Source organism: Pomacea canaliculata, linkage group LG6 (genome assembly GCF_003073045.1).
Source record: "Pomacea canaliculata isolate SZHN2017 linkage group LG6, ASM307304v1, whole genome shotgun sequence".
Taxonomy (NCBI): Eukaryota; Metazoa; Mollusca; class Gastropoda; order Architaenioglossa; family Ampullariidae; genus Pomacea; species Pomacea canaliculata.
Window position 1 is genome coordinate 3,453,477 of NC_037595.1, and position 11,715 is coordinate 3,465,191.

The following is an 11,715-nucleotide window of genomic DNA, read 5'->3' on the forward strand; positions in this document are numbered from 1 at the left end:
CCTCTTAAACTGCAGATTACATTTTTCTATTAATAATAAAGATTTCTTCTTTATTATACAAATAAACTTCATAAAAAAACTAGTCACATTTTCTTCAAACTCAAGCCACTGTGTCACCAACTGCCCCATAAAAATATCATCAAAGATTACAATAACAAAAGCAGCAACAGCAATAGCCTCTGTGACAATGAGATATGTAACATGTGTTATGAAACATGACAAAAATCGAGGAATGACACAGTTCATGGAAATCACCATAATTTCAAAAAGTGCTTGCTTAATTCATCCATTCTCAGGAAATTCCAGAAAATACAGCTCAATTTGTAGTCATTTCTTTACTTTTACAAATTTCAAGAACATTCTCATCACCATTATCCACAGCATGAACAGCAAACACAATATTAAAAACTTTAACATCTTGCACAAGAAACCAATGTATTTTAAAAACACCCATAAATTAATTGATTAAAGATTCATACCAACATACCACAACCAATTGGATCAAAATATTTATTTTGAGTTATAAGAGATTCCGAGAACTGATTAGGAATGTCATATCTATAAGACCACAACTTTCAACAAATAATTCATTGTGAAAGAGATTATCAATTCCTAAAACCTGTGTAAGGATCTTAAAAAGTGATCTTAAAAGTTTACTGTCATATCACATTTAAAAAATATATGTTGTAATAAATATATATATCTCGGAAACACATATTTTATAAAAATGCCCACGATTACAGAGATTTCTTTAATTGCTGCCCTTCAGTCAATTGCATAAACTGAAATTTTGAGCAATGTGTGAAGTCTTCAAAATCTAAGTTTTTGTCCTTTCTAAACGTTAGTCACAACCCCGAGCACCAATCTGACAAATTGCATCTCCCACACTCACGCTTTCATACCATAGTGTGACAGTTGACATGACTCTTTCTGGTTTCATCCAGGTTATGCTTTCTAATTCAAATTAAGATATTGATCCCAGTAGTTGCTAGGCCATTCAGTCTTCTGAATCCACCAATGACTCTGTCTGATCCAAAAGAGATTGCTGAAAAAAATTGTTAAACATGTCAGCTTTTAATGTTTGCAGGAAAACTTCAAGCTAATGATCTGCATCATTAAAAATGAGAGATCTATGCTATTTTTCAAATATTTAACACTATTCCTGTGTAAGAGGGTCTCTGTACATAGCATGATTTTTCTCTATTTAGCTCATACTAGCTACTTCAGTTCATACTGTATTGGAGAGAAATGCTGTGCTTAATTACCACTTGGAGGACTAATTCCTACTGGCCAATAGGAATGTATTAGCATGCAGTTTATTGGTCAAAAGTACACTTTTTATTCTTATGTTTTTATATGACATGAGAATCACTTACAAAGCCACCACGTTGTGTAAGCCAACCATGAATCTCATCCATATAGTAACGTGAAGCAAACTGTATGAGTCTAGTGACAAATGTGGAACTTCGCCCAACCAACGACAGTGTACCCTTCACAGTGTAGAAGAGGATGACAAGATGATTTGAAGTTACTTCTTCACCCAGTGAATTGCAAATTATCCTTTTAAAATCCTCATAAGTTTTATCTGTGAGCTGCTGTATGAATGTCTGTCCTTGACGATCCATCTGGCAAATACAATACAATAAACGGATATGACTTTAGTATAAAAAAAACTCAGCTCTCTCCTCCACAACAGTAAACAACATCACTTCTCTATGGCACTTATATGGCAAAATGGACATTGTTTAGATGGAGTGAATTATAGGTAACTACAACAAAAAGTATTTGGATGGTTAAGCTTTCTGCTGCCCTTTAACTTCCCAAAGAAATCATGTATAATCCACCACTGGATGAACAGAGAGAGTTTTCTGGTCTTGGGCACAAACAAAACAAACTGGCAGCCACCTGTTCCAGTCAAACGAATAACCCCACCATTCTTTTGAAAAGCAATGAACATAAGGAACAACATAGATTCTACTCATCAACCAAAATCAAGACTATAAAGAACACCATTCAACTCTATCAAAAGTACCCATTGGTATTGTTGAAATGGAAAGTTCCCATCGGCTCTGTTCTTCTCTATAAGTGCTTCACACACCTTTACTCCACTGTCAACATCAGTAAGTCCTTGTCCAAAGTAACATCAGTATTTAAAACTCAAAACCTATTCAGCTATCTCAGTTTTGATATTATCTGGTCTTATGAGGGATTTGTCATGTCTCCAAATCTCCACAATTCTTTGGTTTTTCTGAGAACTGAGTTGAAGAAAGGCGACCATCATGATAACATTTATCAAGTCTGGCATGCACAGTGAAGGCAGACATAAAGTTTGTGATGCACCAACAACACAAGCAAAGAATTACCATTGTGGCATAATTGTCTCCTGTTGTTCTCACCCATTCCGCAATTTGCCTCTCTAGATCTTCCAGAAAATCTGATTAAAAGAATGCATAGCCATGTTGATGTTGGAAATGTTACTTATGACACTAACATTGCTTTTGAGGACAAAACCATTCTTGAAAGACTGCCTATCTGATTTGCCTTGTCAACTTTCTGAATATATCAGCTTATTGATACTTGCAAGCATTGTTGTTTTTAATATTTTTATGTTTAGTCCTTAGTGGTTCATGTTAAGTGTAGTAAAATAAAATTATGATAAAAAGAAAAATGTAAAGATCTTTAGACAAAAGTTAAAAATCTGATGCCTAGTTCTTCTTTCCTGAAGGTAAATACTGATGAACCTAAATCAAATCTTCTACATAGAAACATAGGTTGTCTTAAGCTACCTATTGCCTGGCGAATTTTGCAATCTTCTTAAAGTTCTGCATATATTGCCAACAGGTAGTTTTATTCTAAATTTGCTAAGATCACAAAAAATCAAGGAATCATTTTCAGTAAAAATCACTAAGGAACTTGCCATCTGTATTTTCAAATGAAATCACATTTACATCTTACCCTCTTTTTGTGCAGCCCTAGTGCTTTCAACATATTCATCTGCCATATTGATGATTTTCTCTGCAATTTTGCTGACCTCTTCATCTTTGATTTTTTCTGTAGAATTAAGTAGGGGAGTAGCTTCTCCATCGGCAGTAGCTTCCTCTCCATCATGCATATCATCTCCTTAAACAAAAAATTAGCCACATCTAATGATCATGTTCAAACAGTTTCAAAAGTGTTAAATTATTTTCAAATCAACGCCTTCCCTGTTATCCATCCAGGTCAGGCTTCATGCAGAAATATGCTATCCATCAGGAGTTCCCATTGTCTTCTACACTACACTTTAGATTTTTAACTCAGTAACATTGCCCTGGCCACAACCTCCAGGCTCTTTGACCTCTTCAAGTCATCATGTTTTGACTATTTTTAAAAATATATACAGAAATAACTATTTCCTATGAAAATGTAATTTAAAATGCAGTTTAACAATCAAAGTAAGAGGAAACAAATAGCCTGACCTTTGACCAAAGCAACTTATTATTTTTAAAATCCATTCTATTCTGCTTTTCCAAGAAGTATTGCTGAAGTAGCATGACTGTGAATGCATTACATTTATTTTATTTTAAACAGGATAGTCATAAAAGCCATTTCAATGAAATTATCCAAAAGTGAATGGAAATGAGAGAACTTAAGAAGATCTGCAGGAAAAAATGGTCTAGACTATTAAAATGTTGGGTACACATGAAACATCACCTTGCATGGCCATCTTTTTCTGGCATCCCATACGCCAGAAAGAGTTTATGTTAGTAAATGACCAGATATCCTTCCAAGTAATTTTAAATAAAGGAACTTGCAGAGAAATGATTCCACTTTCAAATGCAGTATTTACTTGCCTTTTAGCAATTAGTGTTTGTGAAATATATATATATCATGCATATAATTTAGACAATAACGGAATATAAGTACCATCTATTTCAAGTGAAGACTGTTTCTGGAGTTGATGTAAAAACCTGTCATTATGATGTAATGATGATCCGGTCCCAGATCCTGCTTTTAATGCTAACCCAGACTGCTCAACATTTGCAGTGATTGCAAGTGGTCTGGATTCACCAGATGGAAGATGCAGTTTTGGGGCGATTCTGTGTTGTACAGAAGACTGATCACCATAGTTGTTTGTTTGACCAACTTTTTTGTCATCATCATCATCATCATCATCCTCGTCGATGAACCTTATATCCTCACTCGGCTCATCAAGCACTGTTTTCATCGTGACATGGACCCTTGTCTGGGCTGAGCTCAAAGCCAGTGCCTGGTCTCCTTGCTGAGTGCTAAAATCTGCTCCATTCAAACCTTGTGGGATCTGGTGATAGTTTATGCATTCTTCATTTCTTTCACCTGAAGAAAAATGTGCTGGCCTCCTTAACAAAAAAAGAAAATTTTACCACAAGACATAATAATAACACTGGTTAACACTGAAATTATTACTGACTTAAAAAGGTCCTAATCAGTAGTATCTTGGTGTGCTGAACACAAATATGACCATGATAATTTTTATTGGCTCTCATTTTGAAGATATTTGATATAGTTTATTTTTTATGTTTCACCATGTAAATTTATCCAGTAGGACTGTAACAACATCCTAAATAAGCCTAGAATGATGTACTATTGCATCACATTGCATAATACCATCATGCACATGTCATCCAAAATAGCCATTTTACAATAGATTACACATGCATTATTTCATTATTACAATGGGAAAGTTTTATTCACCATTAAACATTGGTAATACAATGTATTCCACAGGTAGGATCTTGGGACCAAACTAGATGGAACTTATCACATCTGAAGGTTGGTATCTCTAACTGCTCAGAAAAGGCCTAGATAAGTAGCATGTGGGAAGTGGACTGCTTGTAGGTAGAGATCAAAATTAAAGAAATACATCCTTGTTCACAACAAGCAGTCTCTTGATATTCCTCTTAATATTAATCTTTATAAAGATTCTAAGAAAGTGAGGAGTAAGTAAAGTCTGCCTCTTGGAGAAAGTTCTTACTTCTTATTATGTTTGAAACATACACCAACAGAATACCTGTTACATCTGTCATGCTGAGTCTCAGTCTGCTCACCAGCACCAAGTTCTGGATTTCTGGTAGATTTACTCATAATCTGATGCAAATTGAGTTCTTCATTAGTTGCAGGATTGAGTGAAGTCTCTTTACAAATTTCCTGACCTGCACACAACTTTCTATTATATCCATCTTTCTGATAAAAAGTTTTATCTTGAACTAATCTTTTAGTAGCTGATGTTTTGTTGCTCTCTATGCTGCTCTGCTTGGATGTTGCTTTTCTTGCTGTACTTTGACGACGAAAAGTACTCAGTAACCTGTCTCTGGTTCTGCGGAAAAAACTTTTCTTCTGATGCTTTCTTTCTGTGTCTGAACATAAAGCTGAAGGAGAGTCTGAACTCATTTGCTCCAGCTTTGAAGTTTCAGACATCAACAATGCAGATTTAGACTTGCTATGTGGTTCATGTGCCAGATTATGTTTCCTTACACTAGAGTCATTTTGATGCTGGGATTTGACTGACCCCCTTTCACACTGGTTGAGAAATTCCTCAAGAATTATTGTAAACTCTTTCAAGACTTTTTCTTTTGAGGGATCCCCCATGTTGACACAGTGCACAATCTCAGAGATTTTCTCTGTGCAGAGGCTACAAAGACACAAACACACACACCAGAAAATTAGAAATTTAAGATAAACCAACAAAAATTGAATACCTGAGCATGTAAAGCAAGGTGTGCTTGTACACGAATGAGCAAATACATGCATGGGCTACCAAATACAGAATGTAAAAAATTTCAAAGAGTAATTACTTAGAATAAAATTTTAAAAACTGACTTCGTATTATAAATAACATGCTATGTTTGTTAGGTTAATATTGTTGTAAATGATGACTTTTTTCCCCATCCCATGCAGTTAAATATGATGCTAGGAAGAAACATAACAATGCTTATATTTATACTTATTCTTTTATTGTTTTTTATTAACTTTTATTATTTATTTTTTGTTTTGTTTTTTCTTTTTTCTTAAAATAATGGGAATGACAGTGTGGAGCACATTCTCTAACTGATGCGTGTATCACAGACTGCAAGTTGGTATGTTAATTAGTTTATATAGGTATAGTACGTCATACCTTATAGCAGAGTACTTTTAAATCAATGAATGACTACTTTCATACTACTGTACACAGAAATGTCTACCTAAAACTGCACATATAACCATTATTCTTCGGCATATACCTTCCAGTCAAAACTGAAAAGTGATATTAATAATGAAAATTCAAAATACATGCACTGCCGGTTGACCATCGTCTAAGAATAGCCATCAGCATGTTTCGTAGTATTTTTAGTAGTATGAGTCTGTTAAAGACAATAAATTCTATATCTTGAAAACTAGTATGAACGTGTTACTTACTGGGTAAACGGCAATAACCCGACTGACAGCACTAAAGGGATCGCCAGTCGTGATTGCCTACCGACTGGACTTTCGCTTTTCCATTTGTGAGAAAACGGGCTCCCGAAGCTTACCTTGACCCGTGTAACCTTTGACACAAAAGAGCTAATACTGTTTTCACAAGAATAGAGAGCTCGACAATAGGAAAACATGGCGACGCGCTTGCGAGGGTTGGCGTTACTGTGAGTTGATACACGACATTTTGCTATATTTTCTTCTTTCTTTTTCACACACTTTCATTTTGGATCATGACTTAGACATTTCAGTATACTTAGGGCATATGGTTTTGATGCTATCAATGAGCTTCGAGGTATATTTAATCATACTACTATTTTGACATTTGAAGCGGCAATCTCGACTAAATAAATTGTCGGCTGCTTAGAGCGATAGGTACACGACATTATGGTGAAAGACTAAAGAGTTAACATGAAAGGAGGAAAAAAGGAACTTTTGAAAAGTTTTCTTCGCGTCATTGTAGAAGATACCGTTGCTATTTAATGTGATTATTTACGTTTGTATCGCACACGAGGAAGGCTGACCTTCAGTTGTATCACAAACTGGGTCTATTCGGTTTTTTTTCTGTTTGTTTTTTATTTACTTTGTATTTTCATATTGATAGCCCATTGTGGAGACGTCGTATTCCACGATATCCTGTGTACTGGCATGGAGATCCACAGCTGCAGGTGGTTTTACCACACTTCTGGATGAAGCTAGTAAAGCCATCCCGAGATATTCCCAGTGATCAAGCTCGTTTTTTTGTGCATCCTCAGTAAGCTATCACAATCTTATTAGTTGCTACATAGAGTGTGCAGAGACCATAACAGCAGCAGGAAGATATATGCTTCTTCAAGAAAAATAGTTTTAAGTAACCATAAAGCTGAATGTTAGAGACTTGGTCATTGGTGGATGAAATGCTTACTCAATACAAGTCTAGCTATATAAAAGACTTCATCAGAGTTGTGCCAAGCCAGCAAGAGGGAAGGGCTTAGACAATATTTGTTCATTTAATTGAGGAGAAAATGTTTGGAAGAGGATATTATGATAAGGATATGAGTGTTATTGTTTAACCTTAGCAACACAATTTTGGCTGCATTTAATGAAACATACTCATCTCACTGTGGTGGTCTCTTATTGAACAAATCTTTATTTATTTATTTTTTATTTGAAAAATTTTTATGAACCTGGTTTATGAAGTGGGATAATGTCTTAAGTCCAGGGAAAAGGGCTGTATCACAAGTGGAAATCCATGAAGTATGAAGTAGGCATCTTTGTCAGTTTTTTTTTCTTCTATTTTTGGATTTAAGTAACAAGGAAAATATGGCACTGCCTTCATTATATAACATCATTAGATAAGTAGGTATAAACACCCATTAACAATAACTTCCCCCAGCTCAAAACTAATTGTAATCATTAGAAATAGTATTAATGTTACACAAGAAGAATTAAAACATAGACACCTGTGCTTGCACATTGAAACCCATGGACATGGACGCAATCTTCTTTTCAGGATGAGTAAGATTGATATAAAGAATTACCTGGAGAAGATCTACAAAATACCAGTGCTGAACGTTAGGACCAAAGTCATGGCAGGTGAGATGCAAATATTTTTAAAATTTGTATTTAAATCCTCAGCCTCATCACCCAAGGTTTGTTGTTAGGATAAACATAATCTGCTTTGATGGACTGGTGCAATCTACACTTTTTTACTCCTAACTTTTACTCCCAACTGTGTGTTAAATGTCTGTATGAGTATGTATGCCTGCCCTTGTGAGTGAAGACAAATTTCTGTCCTGGGTCTCCTGGACAGACAATAAAGTCTGTTTTGATTTTGATTTGATTTGATTTATAATTAATAGGTTTCAGATGTACTTTTACAAAATAGTTGCCTTTGGATTTAAAGTATGGTATTGTCCATGAAAGAGTTGAAATTTATTTATATGTTTCAGTTGATACATGATATTGACTTACTAGCTAATGTCATTGATATATTTACAAGGGGCAGTCAAATGAAATGGTGGACACCAGGCAAAGAAAAGCCTACCATCCACTATGTTTTATTTGACTGCCCTTCGTATTCAGTATCACATATCAATATTATTGCATGTTTGTAAAAATGTGTTCGTCTCATTCTTATTTAGTGATGTTTCAAATATAGAATTTGATTCCTAATGAATTGAATATAAAAACAAAAACTTACAGAAAATCATCACTGCTTGTTTTGTATGTAACTGAATATAAGCAAATTTCTGCTTTGATAAGAAATCAATAAAAAAAAAAAAAAAAAGGTGGACATGCACTTGTCCTAGATATTAAATTTTCAGCAAGCTTAAAAAGTCACCATGAGGTGGAAGAATAGAGATTTATCCAGCTGGGCTACTTCTAATGAGGGAGATTAATGGCAATCACAGTTTGCTTCATTGTCAAACAAAATAATGAAAAGAATATGATGCATGAAAAAACTCGGCTGTCCCATGTTTTTTAAAGAGGGAGGGGGGGCAGCATACCATATCAAAGTGGTACTGTTAAAAAGCATGCTCATTTTCATTTATGTGTGTTCATGGGAGAAAAAAATTTGACAGGAAATGTTGAGCACATATTTTTGTTGCAGGTGGTGATATTAAACATCCCACTCGTGGACATGTCATGGCAAAAGAAGATGATTATAAAGTGGCTTTTGTCCAGCTGGTCAGTTGAGTACTTTTAATGGGACAAGCAAATCAGATGATAATTTGGGTTTAAATGATAGAAACTGAGTCATGTCAAAATGAGTCAAAATGTGGGGTTTCAAATTGATTATTCACTTAAAATCCTGTCTAAAGCATGCATCTGAGATGATTCAAGTGGGCTGCCATTGTAGAGTGCTCTCTTAATCATTGCACAAGAGAGCTTATGTCAGTCTCCTGAGTCATCAAATTACAAGCTTCCTGGATTTGGAGATCATGGAGATATAATAGTAAAAAGTTAAGCAGAACAATGATGTAAGATTTTAGTGTAACTACTGCATGTTTCAACATGGCAATCATTGTGAGGTGGATCTGCCACTAAACTTCTGATGCTATCACAGTATTGCTTGACACCTTTCTTGCCCAGAGGGTCTGCCTACATAGACGCAAATATGGCAGCCTTTACAAGTCAGCCCATTGCTGTGTTTTAGACCTGATTGTAAGCAATCATTTTGCAACCCAAAATTTTGATCAGACATGATTAAGAACACCAGTCTCTATCCTTCAAGCCTAACTTACCATTTGACTTGCTTTTCCTTTAGACATTTTAATCTGATGAACTTCCTAACCCTGATCTAAAGAAAGTGGTAGCTATTTGATGAGAACTTGTTTGACTGCAGGTGGTATCTGAAAAACTTTTGTCCATCTCTTTTCTCAATGATGACAATGTGCTAGAGTGATACTCTTCAGTGATAACAATATGCTTCATCTCCAAACATTCTACAACAGGAATGATAATAATAATAACAGAGATGACACATAAAGTGCATGAAGAAGCGAGGTGTTAAAACTGTCACTTGTCTTAGGGCTAGCTTTTGTGCCTATCCCTCCTCCCTTACCTCTTCCCAGCCCTCTATAGAATATGCTATCCGCTCCACAGCTGGGTCAACTGGGGAAGGACACATTCTAATAGTATCAAACTGGTTAGTGCATAACTTCAGGTTCAGGTGCCATAGCTCTAGCCACTAGGTGATCTGCTAACCATCCTTGAAAGGTTGGTCTTTGAAAATTGCACTTCACCAGGCTTATGCCATTTTTTGTGCCTGTGGTTGAAAGATAGAAAAATATTAGTGTAGGTACAGATTTGAGGAGAAAGGCAACAGGCTTGGCAAGTGACTTACCTCTGGCATGACATTATCTGGTACAATCTGCAACACTTTTTCTTTACAACCACTTGGCATATAGGGATTGGTTTAAAAATGACTGCTTTTTTCTTATCCAAAATCCCCCCTTTGGTTTAAAAAAGAATAAAAAAGAATTTGAAAGCTATTATTCCTATTTATTTATTCCCAACCCAAGTTGATGAATATAATATAAGCCCACTTGTTTGCAAAACAAGTTTTGATTTTCTTTTGTTTTTTCATTTTTATGTCTGCTCTACTAGGGGGATGGCGTGACATTTGAGTTTCCAGAAATCTTCAAAGAGATAAAGAGCCCTGCAGAAAAGCAAGTAGCCGAGATCAAACAACTAAACCGAGCAGACATGGAGAATGAACAGAAGTACTGGGATAAACTAAGTGTGCCTGTGTGGTTTAGATAAAAACAACCTGATCCTGTAAGCTGTATGTAGTAGAATGCTTGTAGCATGAAGTGTGTGCGGACAAGATTGTGAACCACTTTTGTAAAGCTGAGAAGATGTTAAGAAAATGTGTGATTATGCATGTGTATACATGCCTGTATTATTGTGAGCATATATCTGTGCACTGATGTTGCGGGTTGGTTTTTTTACTTGTTCGTTTACGAAGACAAGGGTGACCGCCATTTTTAAACGTCATATTTGTCGGATATCTGCCATTTACTAGAAAGCTAAAAGTGGTTGGTAAAGAATCTGTTGTACAAGACAAAAGAATAAAGAAGATACAAAGCTAAAGAACTGCATCAGATGTCATTTTGTATTTTGTCTGGTCCAACAAACAATGCAATCTCCTCCCTTCCACTCATACAAATTATGTTTATCCTATGAACTGTTAGCTCAAGCATTTATTCCTTGCATCAGCTGACAAAGTTTTATATTTTAAAAAAAATTTCTTTGCTGGCACCTGCCCTGATTATTGCTCTGAACTGCTCTTCCCTTACATCCCAGCTAGACAACTCTGCTCCTCATCTGATGATCGTCTTCTTACTCTTCCTGTCACCAAAGCAACACATGGCCACAGGATTGTTAGTTATTGTGCAGCGAAACAATGGAACTCTCTCCCTTTCCATATTCGCCACATACCCACTATTGAATCCTTTACATGTGCACTGAAAACGCACCTCTTCTGTAAACATTACTCCTAACAACCTTTTCCATGATGCCAGTCCTTTGTCACACACTTCCTTTTGCAATATCATGTTACTCTCATCTCTTGTTCTTGGGTTCCTCTTTGTGTTTTCTGTATTTAATTTTATTCTTTGTTTAGTACGGTTTCTTTTATAGTTCATATGCTATTTGTTTTCCTGTCCCTCGTATGCTGTCCATGTTTCGTTCTTGTTCTTAAGCGCTAAGAGCATGCTCCTTAGGAGTGTGAGTATGCGCTTTACAAATTTTGCATTTATTACT

At 35.6% G+C, this 11,715-nt stretch overlaps 2 protein-coding genes across 2 annotated transcripts; one reads left to right on the forward strand and one right to left on the reverse strand.

Moving 5' to 3' along the window:
• Positions 1–320: 320 nt before the first annotated feature.
• On the reverse strand, positions 321–6,537 carry LOC112566286. The gene is made up of 7 exons (XM_025242348.1): positions 6,412–6,537; positions 5,027–5,647; positions 3,904–4,355; positions 2,956–3,120; positions 2,364–2,434; positions 1,377–1,625; positions 321–1,045 (listed from the first exon to the last, which is right to left on the reverse strand). Exons 2-7 carry the CDS (start codon positions 5,602–5,604, stop codon positions 998–1,000), a joined length of 1,563 nt encoding a protein of 520 aa, XP_025098133.1. The 5' UTR covers positions 5,605–5,647; positions 6,412–6,537; the 3' UTR covers positions 321–997.
• Positions 6,538–6,563: 26 nt separating this feature from the next.
• LOC112566287 (39S ribosomal protein L23, mitochondrial-like) lies at positions 6,564–11,043 on the forward strand. The gene is made up of 5 exons (XM_025242349.1): positions 6,564–6,632; positions 7,070–7,219; positions 7,958–8,040; positions 9,059–9,135; positions 10,558–11,043. The coding sequence occupies exons 1-5, from the start codon at positions 6,601–6,603 to the stop codon at positions 10,711–10,713; spliced, it is 498 nt and encodes a 165-aa protein (XP_025098134.1). The 5' UTR covers positions 6,564–6,600; the 3' UTR covers positions 10,714–11,043.
• The last annotated feature ends 672 nt before the right edge of the window (positions 11,044–11,715 follow it).

What these genes read in the sequence shown, in the direction of transcription:
- LOC112566286 (XM_025242348.1), bottom strand. Translation starts at nt 5,604, where the DNA reads ATGGGGGATCCCTCAAAAGAAAAAGTCTTGAAAGAGTTTACAATAATT. An exon ending in CAGCATGACAGATGTAACAG is followed by an intron (nt 4,356 to 5,026) that starts GTATTCTGTTGG and finishes TTTTTTGTTAAG; the next exon opens with GAGGCCAGCACATTTTTCTT. An exon ending in TTACACAACGTGGTGGCTTT is followed by an intron (nt 1,046 to 1,376) that starts GTAAGTGATTCT and finishes AATTTTTTTCAG; the next exon opens with CAATCTCTTTTGGATCAGAC.
- LOC112566287 (XM_025242349.1), top strand. Translation starts at nt 6,601, where the DNA reads ATGGCGACGCGCTTGCGAGGGTTGGCGTTACT. An exon ending in TTGCGAGGGTTGGCGTTACT is followed by an intron (nt 6,633 to 7,069) that starts GTGAGTTGATAC and finishes TCATATTGATAG; the next exon opens with CCCATTGTGGAGACGTCGTA. An exon ending in AAGTGGCTTTTGTCCAGCTG is followed by an intron (nt 9,136 to 10,557) that starts GTCAGTTGAGTA and finishes CTGCTCTACTAG; the next exon opens with GGGGATGGCGTGACATTTGA.